The sequence below is a fragment of the Chaetodon auriga genome, chromosome 5 (assembly GCF_051107435.1).
Source record: "Chaetodon auriga isolate fChaAug3 chromosome 5, fChaAug3.hap1, whole genome shotgun sequence".
Lineage (NCBI taxonomy): Eukaryota > Metazoa > Chordata > Actinopteri > Chaetodontiformes > Chaetodontidae > Chaetodon > Chaetodon auriga.
Window position 1 is genome coordinate 11082830 of NC_135078.1, and position 20624 is coordinate 11103453.

Sequence of the window (20624 nt, forward strand, 5' to 3'; positions counted from 1 at the left end):
TGTTAACATATCATTTATACATTCCTCAGATTAGGACGCTGCTCAGCCAACACAGCAGGAGGCTTATCAGCCGCTGGTCCAGCCATCCAGACACAGAGGTTAACAAACCTGAACTGATGAACATGTCTACAGAACGGGGTCACTATCACTCCTACATGTTGTTTTCAAGCCTCAAGTGTTTGTTAACATTATTGATCCTGGAGGTATTTGATTTGGTAATGCAACCACACCTGGTTTAGTAACACTAGCAGTTCTGTTATGTAGGAAAACCAAATTGTTGAGTGATAACTTATTCTATCACTACCACTCGAGAGGTAAAAATGGCAGTAACGGTGCCAGAGTAAACACTATTGTTCATGATAAAGATGAAGTTGAACTTCAACTTTAAAAACAACATGATGACAAATCCTGAAAGCGCTCAGAAAATAATGGATGGATCTACCATTCCATGACAACTGGGTAAATGTCATCAGCAGCTGAAGATCATGTGATGCGACTGAAAGCTCTAGAACATCTATACCCTAAGGTGTTTTCTCCACAATCTTAAATTCAGTTTGTCAGGCTTTGTCATAAGCTTGGCTTCATTTGGGTCAACTGTACTTTAGTTTTAACATTAGAATTCAGTTCAAAGTACTGCTAATGCTAACCAAAGCTAAAGTTAGCATCTCGCCCAGCTACAACATTAAAATGCTGCTTACATGTTAATGCAGCAGTTGCAGCAATAATAATAATAATAATAATAATAATAATAATAATAATAATAATACATTATTGTAATATATAAAGCTGGTGTTAACTAAGGTTAGCTGTTAGCATATTAGCATTGTTCTCCTTTGGCATGCAAATAACAGCTATGAGATTTTGCTGATGTTTAGCATGTCACATTTAGCATTTTAGCACTAGCATGTTAGCAAGCGGGCTAACTCCTGTTAACCTGTAAGCCTGAACATCACTAACTTAACATTTAAAGCCTGTCTGATGAATTGACCTTTATTATCACAGGCAGTTTGACTTACAAGCAACGTAAATGTCAGTATAGCTAATTTGAAACTGGAGCTAATTTAGAGACCAAAAGTTTCTTTTCAACAGTAAAATGTCCTGCACAAAAACTGAAAACAAATGTAAGGGATCCTTATCTGTTTGTATATGATAAGTATGCATGAAACTGAATAGTGGTCACATGTTAATGTGTTAAGCTTTAGCACGTGGTGATTTATGCAGGAGATCTTTTTCAAAAAATAAAAGCATGATTACAGATACTTAAACACAGTTCATTAAAGGCAGAGAAGGGAAGCATAGTAAAATAATGACTGTTAAAAGTCCTTGTTGTTACCAAACTTTGATAATCAATGAAACTCAATCTGTCTGAGTGAGAATTGTTTGCATCACATCATGAAGTGACAGATGTTTAATTGCAGGTATAATGTACCTATGGTTACCTATTTATGGTGTATACTGTACTTGTACTTGGAAGTTATTGATGTTGACCTGGAGGGAGACATGAATCTGAGGACATATTTGAGTATAAATTAAGGTATTCATGAGCTTATTTCAGTTGAAAACATTAGTCAAACCGGAAACCACATTGCGGTGTTGTTATATTAACCACAGATCACTTTGAAGGTAAAGACCCCAGAGACACACTGTATGTTTAAACTACTGAAGCCAAATTAAACCATACTTAAACAACAAAAATATTAATCAAAGTTTTAAATCAAGTTTTGCAAAAGGAGCCAGCCTATGACAAAGTCAGGTACATGTGGTTCAAGTCACGAGTTTGGTGCATTAATCTCCCTCCTTGTACAAATATTTTTTGAATGACAGTCGACACTGTCAGCAGTTGGGACAAGTTAAGACAAACTCAGAGTGCTTCAGGCAGCAGACAGGTCATGTGACTGTGTGGGTGGAGGGTCGACGGCCCAGCAGCTCCACAATGAACCCAGAGAAGTGTGAATAACACAGCCTGGAATCTGGTGGAGGACAATTAAAGGCCCAAAAGACACCGGTCTGTCCCTGATTTCCCAAAGACATCTCTATTGAATAAGGGTTGAGGCCGTCCTTTAAGCTAACACTGACGGTGAAATCTTTGAATCTTCTCCGATTTTGTTTTAGTTATTTTTATGAAGGGTATTTTTTTCCAGTAGCAGTCTACAGTACATCCATTCAGAGAGAAACAGCTTAGAAACTTAGTGCCATACAACTACCTCACTGCAAAAAAAACCCAAAACAAAAAAAAAAATTTCACCTGTTTCCCTCACCCGCCTCCTATCCTTGGCATGTTTGTGTCCCCTTAATAAAGAGAATAAAGGTGTAGGACCTTTGTTCCCCACGCCTGCACTGAAAAACCTTAGCTCTGTTTGTAATGGCTGAACATCACCCTCTTCCTGTTCTGTGCTGCAAAACAGTGGTTCCCAACATTTTCCCCACTTGCTTTCATCTATATTGTGACTAGATTAACCCATTTTATTTAAATAACTTCAAGTCAGTAATTAAGTAGGTAAAACCTGAAAAAAATCTACAACTTTATGTAACAGAAATTTTTTTGTTTGTTGCTCTCTACTCTTAAAGTCAACATATTTGTGTAACCTTTACTTCAGGCTAGTCTGTTAATCCTCTTGATAAGGGTGTTGTTTGCACTAATGTCTAAAATCAATGACAATTATCTGCTTCTACACTACCTCAAAATATCTACGTAACTGTGCGTCTTCAGTGAGGACAGAGACAATGGCATTAGGTAAAGAATTTATTATAAAATGTATTACACTATAAAGTGTCAGGAGTACTAAGAACATGGCATTCCAAGACATGCTAAAGTAATGTAACATAAATAGCGACAAAAAGACTTGTGCAATGTGATTAGACCGGAGTCTCCGAGGGAGGGGGGGTTCACTCAAAAGTAATATTGAGTACGTGTTTCCTCATCAAACAGAAACAAACAGAAAAATAGTTTTGAGAATACCTTTAAATCCACTTGCAGTCAGGACCATCTGGAAAAAAAAGACACTGAACGGAGACAAACTTGATAAGATAAGTGATTCCCAGCTCTTACAAAAAGGTGCCTCTTCTTCTTAAACAAGAGAACATAATATTCACTTCCCTTTCTGAAACGTCACTTCTCAGCTTGTGAACTGTACAAGGCGATGATAGAGGAATGAACAAGTGTGTTTTAGGCACACAACATTGGCAATGATTACACACAATTTCAACAAAAGCTCCAACAAACAAGAAAAATGAAAGAATGTTTCTGACCAGTTTGGGGCGTTTCACTTCACCGTGTTCTATCGCCATATCTTTGATTTGGTTTTACTTGTAACCATATCCTTAGGAAAGATGTGTAGTACATTCACTTTGCCTAGTTGGAATCAACAATATTTAGTATTTGGGGAAAAAAAAAGCTTAAATGAGCTGAAAACGAACAGTAAACTGAGGATGAAGTGGAGGGAACAGGACTCGAGTATTTACACCACAGCGAGCAGGTTGCTGTGTTGACTGGCAAGTTCAGGCTGGAACAAACACAGTAAGAGAAGCAGAGTGTTTGAAATAGTCTTTAAAGTTTTATCTCTGTGAACATATGGTAACACTGGGGAAGTAAAGCAGATAGGAAATACTGCACTCTGGCACAGAGCTCATCTTCTTCGATCAAACTGTGTCCTGAAAAAGGCCTTAACATCCAGAAAGTCTCTTTTCCCAACATCAACACACGTGTACTGAAAAAGGAGCATTTTTCGGGTTCACACACATTATAAAGTACCAGCTCACACAAAGCGAAAATGCTTTTCTCCACACATCTCTGTCATCAGCAGCCTTTGGCCTTGTTTCTGCTAACAATACTAACTTCATGCCATCTGTTCCCTGCTTTTGCTGACCGAGCCGGGCTGCAGCTTCATGATATAAAAAGACAAAAACTGAAAGAAGATGTGAAGCCACGCAGGCTGTCCAACACTGACAGAAGCTCAAATTCAGCTCAACAGAAGCGGCGTCCGTGCCACTGGGGAAAAATCTGACACTGTGGACGGTAACTTGATTGCTGATGTCTTAGCACTGATTGCTAATGCAGAAAACCTGTTGAGGAGGCGTTCAAAAGGCGCAGCGTCAGGTGTGTTTACTGACAATGACACTCTGAACAGAACTAATTACCTTTCAGGTCAGTAGAAAATGTTAAAAATTAGGTTGTGTTGATCGTTTTTGGTGGCACTTTCTACTCAAAGACACTGTACTTTGGACAAAAAAACTCTACGTTCCCTGTGGGTGACTCTAAAGCAAAGACTTTTAAGTGAAAACATTCATGTAACACTTTATTTTATAGTCCCATAGTAGGCTGAAATTTCTATTAAAGGAACTGATACATAACTGCCTTTTGCTCTGTGTGAAGTTTAACTGTTTGATTCTGGGGCATATTCACATTTCCTGTCAGTATAAAATGGTGAAGTATATTGATTGCTTGTATACCAACTGCAAAACAGAGTATACTACCAAGATTAGTATTACAGATTAAATGATTAGATGCTAAATAAACTAGTCAATCAACGAAAAATCAGTCACAATTTGAATTAATTTTAAAAAATCAGTTGATCAGAAGTAATTTTGTAAGCAAAATGTTCAAAGCTAACTGTTTCTAGCTTCTCAAATGTGAATGTTAGCTGGTTTTCTGAGTCACCTGTGTTAGTAATCTGGGATTTGGATGTCACTATTGTCAACTTTGACTCAATGTCTCATGACACTGTCTCTATTTCCACTACAGTTAACATTACACAGTTCTTTGCAGGAAATGTCCAAGGAAATAAGGAAATTATGGGACCCCTAAAATAAAGTCTTACCACTAATTTATCAACGATCAAGACATTTCTGTTGTTGGATTCATGAAGGAATAATGTGTATAAACCTACAAATGCACCAATTAAACATGAAAGACGTTGTTTCCCTTTGTCTCCCACAGAGCATCAGATCATCTCCACACCGACTCTGATATGAGAGAAGACTGAACGTGTTCTCTGTCAGAACCAGATGGCTCTCTGCTTTCAGCTTTGCGTCTGCTTTTGTTTTGGCAGTAAAATGGAATTTTTAAAACCTTGTAACATGAGCCGAGTTTTACGTTTCCTTTTTCACGGCCTTTCTTCATTAACCTTTTCCTGCCTTAAATGTACGATGGCCTTTTCCTCAACAGACTTAACTGAGATATCATTTTACTATTTGTGTCAACAAGGCACAGATCTTCACTTGTTTGGAAAAAACTACTGTTTTTATAATAAGATTATTTGTGCTCTTTAGGGAGGTAGAAGGCCACAAAGGCACACTAAAAAATGCTGTTAATGTATAAAACACTAAGCTGAACGGCCAAATGTCACATCAGTAAAACAAAAGCAAGGAGGGAAGATGATATCCTGAAACTGTGATGGATGGGGTGAGTAAAGATGGCAGCCTCCAACATGTTCACTGATACAATTAAATCCTCAGTTCTTCACTTGAGGATGGATATGAAAAAGGTCCAAATATAAGGCCACCATCTTTTTTCAACCACATCCGTTCGGTCATGTTGAGTTGATAGCTTTTAAAATTTGATCTTTTCTGTACTTCCTGTTTTTTTAGCTGTGAGATGAGACTTTCAGTAGAGTAGGAGGGATATTAAAAAGCAGCACAACAAGATTAAGAACAGAATAAAAGCACTGGATTCCTCTTTGGAGCTCAGGACAATCAGCTCTTTCACAACATTCATAGTGGAAGGAAAGGTCAGCTGTACAGGTGTGGAGAGCACAAACACAACATCTGGTTCATTTGCCAACTTAATGGAGAGATTAAGGAACGAGCAGCTGGACTCTGGTAACGATTGCACTTCATGTTCATTCACACACGAGTCTGTGACTGTCCTGTTTCAGGGGAAATGTCACATTAAACCAACTATTTGATGTTTGGCGCGGACAAAAAGGTGACCCTGTTCAGTTCAGCGGGATATGACGGAGCTGATGGAGTTGTACGATGTGCCACCGTTGCAGGTGGGGGGGTAGCCGTTGGCAGCTCCTCCCACCGCTTCCATGTTGACCCTGAACACAGGAGAAGCTTTGAGCAGGAAGTCGGCGGCGTCTCGGCGGCCGAGCTCCCTCAGTTTGGCCATCAGTACGCCGACCGTGCTGTCTGCTCGCCCGCTCCACTCCTGCAGCAGCGCCGCTGTTGGGCTTGGCTGCAGCGTGGCCCGCTGGGAGTCCGGGTCTGAGACCAGCTCAGGGGTGCCATTTGGAGTCCCATTGCTGTGTTTGGCCACCAAGTCTGTGAGGCCAAGGTTCATGGCCAGCAGGCACCAGTCTTTACCCAGAGCGTCAGGAGGGTCCAGCATGCGACAGAGCTTCCTGCGAGCCAACAGGGGGACGTCTGATATGTGGATGTCTGTTCCCAGAGTCCCCTGCTGGTAAACTTCAGCACAGCCAAAAGACAGAATGCTGCTGAAGCTCTCTCGGTAGCCTCCCATGGTGTTGGTGAGCGAGGTTTCCCGCTGGACTTGGGCTCGGAAAAAATCTTTGGGTTGGTAGATCATGATGGGGGCGTGGTGCTCCCGCAGCTGCTGAGGACTCAGGTAGTATTTTGCTGTGAGCAGTCCGGGCAGCGTGGAGGCCAGCAGGTTCTCGGTTATACTACAGATGGTGTCCAACAGGGTGTAGCACTTGGCCCGCTCTGAGTCGTGCCCACGCACCTGAATCTCCACCCCCTGGCCGTGGTTGACCAGGAGGATCATGGCCTCCACTCCTGCCTGGCTCACCTTGGCTCCATTGGTCCACAGGTGGATATCTCCATCAAAGTCCTCCCCACCATCCTCCTCGGGCTTCTGCTGGTGGCTCCAGCGACACAGGTTCACCTGCAGTTTGTGAAACAGACCACAGGGGAAGGGGGTAAGGTGCTCTGCAGGGACCAGTCTGACCCCACCGTAGATCAGTGACTCCTCCTCCTCCTCCTCGGTCCAGGAGCGGTGGAGGCCATTTGTCTTGATGAGGGCAGGAACATCCACCATAGAGGGGTTGGTGGCATCACGGGCACAGACGTCCATGGCGTCGAGGATCTGCAGCAGCTCGTCCACATCACTTTCAGGGGCCAGAGCCTGCACCTCCTCCAGCCTATAGCGCCCCCTGTAGTGGTGTATGGCCTTTGGCGTCTCCACGGACAGCAGCTTGCCGAGGATGATGCTGCAGAGCCAGCGAGGCTCCAGCAGAACGACATCCTGCACCGTCTCACTCTGCATGATGTTGATCTATGGGAGGACGGAGGAGATGAAGGAAAGATGGTGAGAGAGACAACAACGAGTAAGATGGCAGTGACAGTGGTGAAAGAAAGAAAAGTATTCAGCAAAACGTGAAAAGAAAAGAAAATGTAGTGAAACATATTGACAAATAAACAAAAAAAAACTACAACTCCCCCCAAAAAGTGCAGCAGCACATACATAAAGAAACACTTCTCTAACTCAGGATGGTTCCTCATTTTGCCTGCTGAGATGAGTCATTCTAGTAAATAAACAGAAACAACATGTTCCTGCAGCAGAGTCATTCTGAGTAATTGTTTACAGATGAATCCTGACTATTGGTTTCATTCATTCATGACCAAACAGCGCACCCTGGTGGCAGTCTGATGAAGTCACAGACAGCCGATGAGTAAATCAGGCATAAGAAAAAACCTTTTTGATCTAATCTCACAGCAACCATCCAACGACAAAAATAGATTCAGAATACTGCCAGAGGTTTCCTTCTTCTCATGACAAATGCTTCTTGTTATTTCTATGTGTGGGATTCATTTGTCTCATGTTAGCTCCAAAGTTTGGAGAGCTTTTGACTTTCAGTGTATTATTGTTCTATCTTCCTCACAGTCTGGTTTGAAGCTGATAAACAAGAAACGCACCTCCCCCATGCTGTGGAGCTGCAGGGCCAGCGTGCGGAGGTGATCCTGGCTGACCAGGGGGTTGATGTGCTCCTGGACGTCGCTGACAAACTGCTGCCACGATGTCAACTGGTTGGGTCCGCTCAGCTTCCTCCAGGTCGGCAGGGTGGTCAGCAAACGCTCTGACAGCAGCGTCATGGGACTGCACCTCTGCAACAATGGTGGAGGAGGGGCGGTAAAAATGTGGACTCACTGTAGGTTATTGTTTCTGATGATTAAGTGACAATTAACCAAACTGACATTGTGTTACTTTCAACCTGGCAAATACACACAAATCAGGATGGGAGGGACACGTTGTATGTGTGTGTGTTTGCAGAGCTCACAGATATGATGTTGGTGCGAAGTTCCTGCAGGTGACTTCTCAGCAGCTTCACATCTCGGGAGTTTGTGGCCCCGGCATCCATCACAAACAATTTGTCACTGATCTGCAGGTCGACCCCAAACCTGGAAACAAAAGAACAACACCACCTTGTTTTTAAAAAACTTCAATCTCTTTGTAAGAGAACTCAGGAACATGAAGGACTGTCCCTGAAAAGGTGGGGAGCAATGGTCAAACAGGTGGAATTACCAGTAATAACACGAATGACAGAGGCATTCAATTCATGCAATTTATGCAACTATGGTATCATATTTTGTTCTCCACCGCAACAGTCACTGAGGCTCATGGGTACTGTAGTATTTACAGCTATTTGACAAAGCAAAAACACTTTGCTTTACCTGATATAAGTCAGTTTATCACCGAACCATTTACCTATGCATTGCAAGAGGTGCCTTCAGGTCAATAAAATTATCCCAAAAAAAACAAACAAACAACAAAATAATATCAATATCCATCCTGTGTGCTGTGTTTTGAATCTCTACCTGTTCCTGACTTCCTTGAGCAGCACTTTCTCCTTGTCGTAGCTGAACTCTCCAGAGAAAGCTCTGGGAATGTCAGCGAGGTCAGCGTGCGTCGCCACCAGGACGACCACGAGAGGCTGCTGGATCCGACCCCCGAAGGCTGGAGTGACAGGAAAACATGCGCACACACACATACTGTTAGTCAAAACCAACACACGATTTGTCACATCATACAAGGTTTTACATTTTACTTCAAATATAACAACAATATGACAACTGCCAGCAGATTGTATTGTATTGTTTGGTGAAGCTTGGTGAAAACTGAGCCTGGTCACACCCTCCTCCCCCTCCCCGTCCTCACCAATGTTGTCCTGTGGCAAGGTGAGGGCTTTCAGCAGGTTCAGCCAATAGGTGATGTGGCCCAGCTGAGTCTCGTATGGCTCCTCCAGGCTGAACAGGACCATGTGGATCGCTGTGGCGTCGTTGGCTGCAAAGTAGTCGTAGGAGCAGTGATAGACCGGGTTCCCCGAAAACTCCCACACGCTGAAATCTCCCACACCTGTGGAGGGGGAAATAAGTGACATGAGTTAACATTACTGAAGAGTTCATTATTCTATAGACACTACATTGTGCAATCAACATTTACTTCATGGTGGTTTAAAGCAAAAAACCTCAATTTAAACGCCAAAATAAATAAATCAATTAAGAGGTCAAATCTGAGCGTCTTGGGCTCTCACCGTGGATGTTGGCGTGCTGGATGTCGATGGCCTTCGTGGCCTGCTCGTCAGCTGTGGACAGAGCATTGTGGACGGGAGAGAAGACCTCGAGGACGCCTTTGGTCAGGCTGGGCTCAAACATCATGCTGCGACTCCGCACGCTCACATTCTCACAGCCCGGGTACAAGTTGGAAATGCTCACTGACACTGAACACAGAGGAAAATACACATGAAGAGGGAAACTGTTAATCAGAGTCAAACCTGAGGAAACGCTTAAAGAAGTCATACAATGCAAGTACCCACTACAATGTTTGTATTATTCAAATGTACTTGAGTATCTTAATAACCACTTGAGAGTTGAAATATTTCAGGTTATTCCACTGTAGATCTGTACAAAGAACAAACTCAGCTCTGTATGATTACCTCTCTTTACTAGGGCAGGTAGTTCAGCTGCATCCAGTCTTATCTTTCACACAAGACTTGCACCCTTGCTAACACACGGGGGTGCTATTTTACTGCAAATAAATCCATGATGCAGACATAAAATTTGGATTTCTTTGACACATTACAGGACCACACCTACAGTTTGTTTTCTGCAGTTTTGAACAACAGTCAAAGACAATCAGTCCCCCCTCAAATAAGTGAAGAATGAACAATCTGAAAGACCAGAAAGCAATGCAGAGAGCAGAATACTTTCAGGTGTGAGTTTTATGGCCAACAGCATCATAAAGTTACAAATATTGACATTAGACAAAGGTAAATATGCATTTAAGGTGTCGCACTCTGACTTTGGACAGGCTTACAAAAGTGCAAAACTGATGTTTGTATTGAGTTTGCTTGAATAGAAATCTAAAAACGAGACAAATGACCATCATGACGGCACTTGTTCCCTCTCAGTCCTGCATCTTTGTGTCTCACTGTGGACTCATGTCACGTATCACTGCAGATATAACACAGGGTCAATAAAGACTGTTAGTGAATTCAGCTAGAATTGAAAGAACAAGAAAAAGCTCTTTCAACCCCCATTCAACTCTGACACAGGCTACAGATTTCCAGATAGTATAGAGGATGGGATCGGTAACACTATATGGCTCACGTAACTGACCATTATCTGAGCGAGCATCATGTCTGTCTGGGAGGTAATGGCTCTGAGCGCCACAAAATAGAGCGCTTAAAGGAAACACAATGGTTTGTGTGTGTGAGGGAGGGCAGATGGAGTGCAAATACAGAGAGAGTGAAGGCACAGTGTGTATGTGTGTGCGTGTGCTCGGTCATGCTTTTTACACCACACTGAACGTCAGGGAGTCTTACCACAGACCTGTCGCTGTGTGCTGGACTGACCTCCACAAAGAAGCTTTTCTGACGAGCAGGAGCAGTGAAAAAGGAAAGACTGACTCTACTTTTAGGGTGATTGGAGTTAAAGGGCTGGAATTGTGGTTATGGGCTACTGAGTCAGTTGAATGAATAGGGGTGAGAAGCGGGGCAGTATGATGATGTACTGTGAGATAATAGAAACATTTCTTATACCTCTGTATAAAGGCTTTTGCAGGCAATGCAGCAAAATCAATGACAAGGTCTGATACTGGAGTTTCAGGATTTTTTTTAGGGACTTAATTCATTGGATTACTCAAAAACATACATTTCCATCTGATTTCTCTGCTGAATTTCAAGATGTCCTACAACACTTTGTATTGTATCAATACTGTGATACGTAAATATACATGATGATATGGATTCTGGCTCCTTAAAGGTTTGCAGCCTCTCCTCCTGCTCCTCATCTCACTTCTGTCTTGAGGTTAATGTAAAGGATGAGTCCAGTTAATTTCATCCAGGGTCTTATTTGAGTAGATTTGTCCATCATTTCTACCAGTTATGATAACACTGTACTCACCAACTTGCCTCATCTGTAAATGTTCAATGTTAAAAATAACCAATGGAACCACGACCAAAAGTAAGAAAGCATGCTGTGGTAAACTGGAATGATTGTTTTAATGCTTCAAAAATGTCTTGACAATGTGAAAACTGTTGCACAGCATGTCAGGATGAACTTGATGAATGTCTAAAAAGGGGAACAAGCATTGAATGAACACTGTTGCTATGCTCTGAATGTACTGGCAAAATTAATCATTCTAGCTTGTTTTGGAAGAAATATCACTCTGCTCCTTGGCAGGTGAAGGCTTAATCTTGCGAAGGATTATCTCAGCTTCACCAGAGCCGTCTGTCACCTACCAGCGGGTTTGGAGTTGATGGGGGAGTTGGGGTGGCGGGCTGTGTTGGTCATACGTGTCCTCCTCCTCCTGAAGAAGCTGCGCAGGATGCCACATTTCAGCGATTCCAGCAGGGTGCTCTTCCCGGCTCCTGAGTGTCCGAACAGCTTCAGCTTGATCCTGGGCTGGACTGCCTGAGTGGGCCGCAGCTGCTGGATGTAGCTCAGCTTGTGGTTGTCCTGACCCAAAAAAATACAAACAGAGACACGCACACAGAGGAAGGACTTAAAAAACCACTGACAGCTCAGGTCACATTGAGATACATGTTTATCTACTGTATGGCCTCCTCCATGCACCATGAGTAGATCACTAGTTTCATAAGGAAAACAGATCGTAGATGTCTGTTTGAATCATACCATCACAGGAGCTCGTATACATTAGATCAGGGATTACTGATGTTTTTTGCACCACAGACAATTTTTAGGTGGGGGTGGGGGGATATCACAAAAGAAATGTTTTCTCTAAGCCAAACACACACAAACTATTATCCATATTTTCTCCTCTAATGAAACTCAGAAATTCTCTTAAACTCTTAATGTGATGGAGCAGCTGTGGGTGGTGATGGACTGATTACCTTCCGTAATGATGACACACCAGTTCAAAATAAGCCTTCTATTTTAGGTGCATGACAGGAGTGATGATGTAAAATGCAGCAGAGACAGACGAGGCCAAGGTCAAGGTAATTACCACAAAACAAGACCAAGACTCTACAGCAATGCTCAATGCTCTGTGAGGCTCTACTTCGGCACAGTGGTGCTTTGAGCTAAATGCTAACGTTGGCATGCCAACATTCTCACGGCAATATTAAAAAAAGTCAACCTGATGGTGACGCCAGTGGAAAAGTCCGAGGACCACCAAAATAATTAGGATTCATCCTTTGGGCTACATGAGTGTCTGTACAAAATTTCATTGCAATTCATCCACTAATTGTTGAGATACTTCATCCTGGGTTCAGTGAACGGCCCCACTGGCCACCTCTGCCATCCCCAGAGCTGTTAGCATAGATAAAAAGTCTATACAGTTATAGAATTATTCATTCGCTCTGGAATCACACTATTTTTCACAGCCTGGTAGCTTGGTGTTTAATGGCTTGGCAGTGGTCCACAGTCTCAGACGAGATTATTTTTTTCAAATGTAACAGGCAGTAGGATGATCAGGGTTTCACTTAGAGAGAGGCATTTCATTTTTATGGTTCAGACTGAAATGATTTACCACTGCAGACTATTAAAAATGCATTTTGGAGACTGTCAGTCTTTCCAATGAAGGAAAAAATGTAGAAAAACAAAATCATTTTCAATTGGAAATAAGTTTGGATACCTCATACAACGCGTTTTTTTGAGCAGTCACTAAAAACGCACCACACAAAGAGCAGCTGATATCACATCAGTGCATCATGACGCATGTCAGCAAAACGTAAGGAGAGTGTCGCACTTTCTAAGAAAAATGAAGAAGAACACATGACTATTTGTTGTTGTTGTTGTTGTTGTTGTTGTTGTTGTGAAGTAAGAGACAGGGCCGTGTGCCTACAGTGAGTTCATTTGTGAGGATGCGCTCACAATGATGAAAAAGGCTAATCTCAAGAGTCATAACAGCCACAAACATGCTAAACTGGATGAGCTGCAAGGACAAATGTGCTTAAATTCCCAACAAGCAGCTTGTTGCTGACAGAGACAGGGTTACACGGGCAAGTTTTGTGGTGAGTGAGCTAAAAGCTAAGAGGCACCAGTGACCCCTGTCTCCTGTTAAGATATATACCGGTGAAGATCACATGTGCTTGGCATAGAGGAACAACACCACAAGCAAGTCGTGTGCTGAATGATTGATGACTCATCATAAAACGAAAACAACTCACATAAATGGGACAATATTTAAATGATCTGGATATACCTGTTATTTGTCATGGTTGTCATATAGACGAAGGACAAGTTTAAAGTATGTATTGTGTAAATCACAACCAACTCATGCAGCCACAATGAATTATTCGTATTTTCTGCCATTCACATTCACTCCGGTGTAATTAGAAAAGACTCACCTGCTGATATACAAAGTTTCTCTATATAAAATAAAAGGGCACGCTGTACACTCAGATACATAAACAGCGAAAGCCATTTCCAAAGACGGCTGGCTTCTCTGTACCCTGCCGTAATTCTGCCAATTCAACAGATATCATTTGTTAACATGTACGACACTTTTTACATCATCCAATAGATGAGTCATACATCAGAAGTGGCCTCAAATGCAGTGAGTGGTTGTGTGGGATCTGAAAGCACTCCCCACTCCCACCTGGGTCATTTCAACACATTCAATAAATAAACCATCTAATTTCAATAAGTGTGATTCACATCTGAGCAGAATACAACTTCTCGTTTCAAAATAAATTATGTTGAACTTGACGTGCACTCTTTTAAAGTCAGAGTGATTTTTTTTTTTTTACTCTCTCTGGGTTCTTGGGAAGTCAGCCTTTCTTTCAAAACTGAGATCAATGTGCCAAAGTGTCTCAAATTAGCCCAGCATATGCAGAGGATGACTGTTTTCACAGTTGCTGCTGTCGTGTTTTCACACTCTGCACTGAATCTCAGCAGGTCTTCTGGAAAAATGGATTGGAGGAGAAGTCAGTGACACTTAGCTTTAAGTTAAAAAAAATGCCTCTGTGTGTCTGGTGGATGTGACTTGAGTCAGACTGGGAACACTGGACTGAGCCTTTACGCCTCTAGAGCAAACCAGTTCAGAAAAGCTAAATGTCATGCAATTATAAGGTGTCCTGTTGAATTTAAGTGCTTTTGAAAGAGAAAGTTCACTCAATACATTCAATATACTTCATATCATTCTGGATAAAACTGGCCAAAATGTGCTGTAGATGAACTAACATCCACGCTCATAATGCTATACAAGCTACTAGTTGTGCTTTTGTCAAAAAGGTGCTCAAAACTAAAATATAGAAGTATTCGATGATTTTTTTAAGATAAAGGAACTCCACATCATTTTCTAATCTAATCTCCCTGTAAGCGTTGTGCACAGTGCTGTCACACAGTCTAAAATGCTACAGGGAAGGGGTGGGATGCTAAAATCTGACACCTTCCTGCTGGAGACGTCTGTCTCCACACCTCTGCTCTGAAATAGACCTGTAAGTGTGATGAGTGCTTGTGAAAGCTGGTTTTTGCCTCATAGAGAGTTAAAGTCTTTTCTTTCCCCTTCATGTCATTTAAATAGTGATGCAATAGAGAAATCACTGGTTTCCACTTGTCACACTGACTCACAGGCTCAGGTGTGCATCTGTGCGCATCACTCTACCTTTTTAAGTTTTCCCAGCAAAGAAACAATGAGTTCATGTTGATCAGCATATGCCAAATCCTCGGCTGTCTTTCCATCCTGAGAGAGAGAAAGAAAAAAAGGAGAAAAAGAAAAGGAGAAATGAATGCATATATATAATAAATATAAAAAAGTGCTCCACAGATTTAGTATTGATCAATGCAGCAGCAGCAGAGATACCATCTTTTCTATTCCACATTCGTCTACCTTGTCAAAACGTGTCTACGTTACCCACAATGCAACTCAACCGGCGACAACTCAGTTGATGATTTGGGTATTTTATGCTAGTTGTGGCTAAAGTAGCCTTAAGTGTCTGCCCTCAAGCAGAGATGAGGATGGGGCTACAGACATCTGGTACACTCACTTCTATCTGATTCTACATTTTCTTGTAGTCTTCAGCCCCAACCAAAGCTGCCTCAAATGCCATCACTTGAGGCAGTTTAGCAGACTTCACACGGCTCCCTCTGGCACCGCAAAGTCTTAATACAACTTTTTTTCTTATATGCAGTCGTAATCCACAACACCTGTAAACAGACTTTGATGTATAAAATTAGCGGAGTTCCCCTGTAAGCACTCCACACTCACTCACACACACACGCACACACACATGCACACACCCTTACAGTGTGTGTGCTGTCATTCTTTCTCTCCATCCCAATTTGCAATTTGTTGCTCTCTCCATTTTCCTCTGAACACACTGACACACAAACACCAGAGCCCCGACAAGTTTCATGTCTCTTTCACGAACGCAACCATCTGTCACTGCCCGGCTCTGGCTGCTACTCCACAGGGAAAAACTGCATTGACAGCCTGAAACGCCCACAGGCTGCTTCCTACTTCAACACACCATCACAGCTAAGGAGGTTCATCTGGGTTTGTTAGGAGATACTGATTGCTGATTGTTTTATCTCGAAACATCAATACAGAACACTGATGGTTTTAATCTGAAGCCTTATCGGTACATTTGTTGGCTTTACTCTCTTCTGTTTTAATATTTCTGTCTCTACAGTGCCTCTCTGATAAGGTTACATGACAGTATAAGAGCACTGAGAACGCTGACCTTTAAGTTGCTTGAATCGGCTTTATGCCAGAGCTGTGAATATAAATGAAGTGCAGCTCGAACCAAAAATTGACCACTCGTGAGCAAATTCATGGGACTTACAGATGGCCGGTGTTATTGCTGCTTGGCAACTGACAAATGATGAGAACGACTGCTGTTATGCTTGCAACAAACCTGGAGAGGAACATGAGCTCTATAGTGTCTCTGTTTTAGATTGAATATCTGCTGAAATGAATTCAAAGTGTTTGTGCTGATAAAGCAGAGCAACATGGGAAACTGAGGAGAGAGGAATGATGACATACAACAAAGGCTGAAAATTCACTTCAAGCTCACAATGCTGTGGATTGGTTCCATGTAGCCGAGCCTACTAATGACATATATTCTTCATCCATCCAAAGACATGTGAAAACAGAGCAAATCGTACAAAGCCAGCCCTGAGCTCACTGTGTCCTCCGTCAGCTGCTCCAAACCAACCGCTGACCACAGGCCACCGGACAATGAATTATACATCTCAGTATGCTTTCCAGATTAAACATGCATAGCACATCAGATGTCATCCAATATTAACAGCTAGAGAATGCAGAGAGAGAAGAAGAAGGCTCAGTGTGGGACATCTGGCAGCGAAGCCGCTTTCAAATGTTCGTTACATGCCTTCCAGCATCTGATCATCTGAATTAAAGCAGGTATTTACTCACTGGATCAGAGGAAATCACATCTAAACCTCAATAGAACACATTAAATAACAAAGAAACGTACTTTGGTCTTGGGGTTTTGTGGCTTGACTGCTTGTCCTATTACGGGCATTTCAAAGCCAGACATTCCTACAGCCAAGAAAGCAAATAAATGCTGGTCCAGACCAACTTATTTCCTCCTGATACTGATTTGAATACCTACAGTCAGGGTATTTGCCAACATCAGTTATCTTACATCAATCTGATATCAGTGCTCTTAGGGATGCGACTGACAATTAGTCTCATTATCCATTCATCTGCTGAATACTTTCTTAATCATTAATCAAAAATGCTCTTCACAATCTCCCACAATTGATGTTAACATCAAATGCAGAATTTAATCTGACCGACAGTCCAAAACCCAAAGATATTCAATTTGTTATCATATAAGATTAGGGTACCAAAAATCTGTCAATCAAATAATCCCTTACATTGTTTCAGCTCTACGTCACTGACACCAGCTGGATCGGTGTCAGGGCCAACACTGAGCTTATTAAACTGATCTGGTATCACACTAATCCACACTCAGATAAAATTCCTTTACTCAGTCTGCAGGGGAGAGATAAAAACAAACAATAATCTATAGTATGTGCTCTTTGAACATGGTTAGCATGCAGTCATGGTCTGGACTGTTTGAAAAAAACATGAAGAAATGTCAGCAGACAAAGCTGAGGTTATCAACACCATTAAAGTCTCCACTACAGCAGACAAAATGAGTGAATCTGGTCTCTGACACCTCACACAAGTCTGCCCTCCATTTGATCCTGAACAGTTTGATAAAAGCTCTTTGCCTGCGGCTGTCGGAGTCCTCGGCAACTTAATGGTGGTTCAGACTGTGCAGAAACAACTCAGTCAAGTCTGTTCTCTGCCCAATAATTAACTTGTTTCTCATGACTCATTTATTACTTTGTTGTACATAATAAAGACAGTCCATGTGACCCTGAGTGCCCTGTGTGCAGCGTGAGCACACAAGAGAAATCCACTGTGAATGTGTTTTTTGTGAGTTCCTTTAAAGGCCCACACTGAGGACAGTGGATGCGCTATATTTTAAATTTTCGGAATATTTTTCTACTAAAAAAGCTAATTTTTGTCAAGCTTTATTTCACAGGTCCATAATTACTGTCCAATCACTTCCTGGAAACAATTGTATAGTTTGGTTACAAAAATAATGTACATTAAATGATAAAGAAGCCATCTAAAACTTTGTATCTGATATAATGGTGTAGCTAAAAGACCCGACACCTTGGGTTTGAATATTTCAGCCAGGAGCAGACACAGAATGCATATGGGTCACCATTGAGCTATGAGGAAAAAAAGCTTTTGTCAAAACTTTGGAGCTACTTAAAGGGAAATTTAAGGCGAGTATCAGGGTTCAAGAGGTTAAATCAATTTAAATAATAATAAGCAGCGAACACATTAAGATTTTTAAGCTTGAAACCCACAGAGGAAGAGATTGTTGGAAAAAGGTGCTTCAGTGGGAGGACGGCAGCACTAATAATGAATTTCTGCAGATTAAATCCAGACTGAGTTAAAAAGCTGCCATCAGCGTTTCCACCTTTATTAAGAATGTGTGTATGAAGCGATCAGCTCTGTAGCTCAAGCAGAAAATTAACAAGTCATCAATTAACAAGGCATTACTGGAAGAGACAGAGATGTTTTCAGTTTGTATACTTTAAGAGCTTTGTCATGTATGTCATCCATTTCATTGAGCCGTGGCATCCCTCAGAAGATACTGCAAAATACAAACGCATTCAGCTCTACTGAGAGCAGCAGTGCTCATGTACAAACCACTTTATACAGCATAATTCATCAAAATGCCAAGATGCTGCACTCAATTTTGCTGAAATGGTGAAAAAAAAAAAAAACTGCTTTCACAATTACCTGCAGAGCCGGAGATAAATTCTGACCATAATGCATCATGGCATATGTTATGCTTCTAAAGTGACGGGAAAGAGTGAAAAGAGGAAAGCTGCGCGGTGACTTACGTTGGTGACGGCGTCAATGTTCGCTCCAGCCAGGCAGAGGTGACGGACCACCTCCAGGCTCCCGTTATTAGCAGCCAGGTGGAGGGGAGTTCTGCCATACTGGATTAAAGAGTTGATTAAAGACAGGAACATATGAAAGAGGAGATTTCAGTCAGCGTCAGGTGATATGTAACAGTGAAAGCACTCATTAAGTGTTGGACATAATGAATCCTGACCTCAAAAACGCGATACAAAGGATTAAAACCTTTTTTGGTTTTGAAATCGAGAGCCTTTAATGTAAAAAACTGCAACTCTGGAACGGACGCAGAGGCTACTTAGTAGAGTATTTTGTATTGTTTTATAACAAGTGAATCTGAAGGATCCTGCAGGGTGAGACACAGCTTGTCTCTGGTTGCCCTGCCCTATTTCCATCACTAGTTTTCATCACAATTTGTCGTAAACCTGAAATATTGACACACTCCTGCAACACTTTTGTCTTCTTCAACATATTGAAACATACCGAAACAAACTTCTCTACCAGAAGATCAAAGAAAAGCTACAAAAGCATCCCTGAAAGCAGCATTTCAATCAATTCCTGTTTGTCACAACTTGAAAAAACAAGGCAGCATTCATCCTGTTCTATTCTCCTGTATACAGAACAGGAGACATTTCCATTTCCACCCCTCTCATTTTTCTCCCCAGTGTCTACAGCTGACAGTGAAAACAAATACATGCACAGACTACATTATGTGTGATATGCTGCTTTAGATAAGCTCCAAAAAAAAAAGGAAAAAACTGAAAATAATGAATAAATCACAATGATGCACTGATGCACATCACTTCTCTGAACGACTCTGGGAAAAAAAAAATAACAAAAAAGCTGAGAGGGGCTGCCAGCGTCCGGGAAAAGCAATCCCACCACTGAATACATTAAAGTGGATGGTGTCAAAATAGAATGTGAAATCAGCAAAGGCAGAAAACATGTGTGGGAAGCTGTGCCTGGCAGAGGGACAAAGCAAGATGGGATCTTCAGTCAACTGTAAACCAGGTATGTGAAGGCGCCCTTAAAGGACCAGTTCACACAAATAAGAAAAAAGCAGATTTTTCCTTGTTAAAGTATATCAGAATAAAGACCATTTTCAGTCCACAAAATGCTCACAATGAATCAAAACTGATGGTAAATGAGTTCTGGATTTTAACTTCTTCCACAATAGGCAAACCTACATTCAATATTTTTTGCAAGTAATATACTGAATGCCAGATTTAGGAGCCCATTAAATTGGATCACACAGCAAAAAATCCTCAGGGTGCATATATTTACACTTTGAGAAATCCTTTAATCCCTATAATATGTTTGCTTTCTGTGCTTATTTATCTCTCTGTTTGGCCTGTGATTAGCCCTAGTTTACTGTAGCTTGGATGGAACGGCTGCACTACATGGTCAATAATATGTGGACCTGTCCTGAGCACTAAAGCATATGTGACTCTTAAAACATCTCACTTATTAACCATTACATCTGCAGCTATAACAGCCTCCACTATTTCGTAAAGGCTTTTCACAGTATTCTGAGCCCTGGCTGCAGGGACTGCACAGACGTTCTTCCCTTGATTGGAACTAAGGGAACTTGCCTGAACCATGAACAGCAGCATGGAAGGGACAGGGGTGTCCACATACTTTTGGTCATATAGTGTGATCTGTTTTAGCTGCTTACAATGCCTTCAGAAAATCTCAAAAAATCCGAGTTGATTCTTCAGTGTGGTGAAATGCATCACAAAATGCTGCTCGTGTTTGGCTGACAGATGAAAAACAACAGCTGTCAAAA

General features: G+C 41.8%; 1 protein-coding gene across 1 annotated transcript in view; it reads right to left on the reverse strand.

Moving 5' to 3' along the window:
- Positions 1-2730: 2730 nt before the first annotated feature.
- dapk1 (death-associated protein kinase 1) overlaps positions 2731-20624 on the reverse strand; it is a 69161-nt gene continuing 51267 nt past the window's right edge. Inside the window, exons 18-26 of the mRNA XM_076730028.1 lie at positions 18823-18921; positions 15029-15106; positions 11700-11916; positions 9492-9677; positions 9116-9313; positions 8776-8914; positions 8238-8358; positions 7876-8064; positions 2731-7234 (exon numbers count right to left, since the gene is read on the reverse strand). Coding sequence (XP_076586143.1) covers positions 5939-7234; positions 7876-8064; positions 8238-8358; positions 8776-8914; positions 9116-9313; positions 9492-9677; positions 11700-11916; positions 15029-15106; positions 18823-18921 — 2523 coding nt within the window. The 3' untranslated portion in view covers positions 2731-5938. The remainder of the gene's footprint in view (positions 7235-7875; positions 8065-8237; positions 8359-8775; positions 8915-9115; positions 9314-9491; positions 9678-11699; positions 11917-15028; positions 15107-18822; positions 18922-20624) is intronic.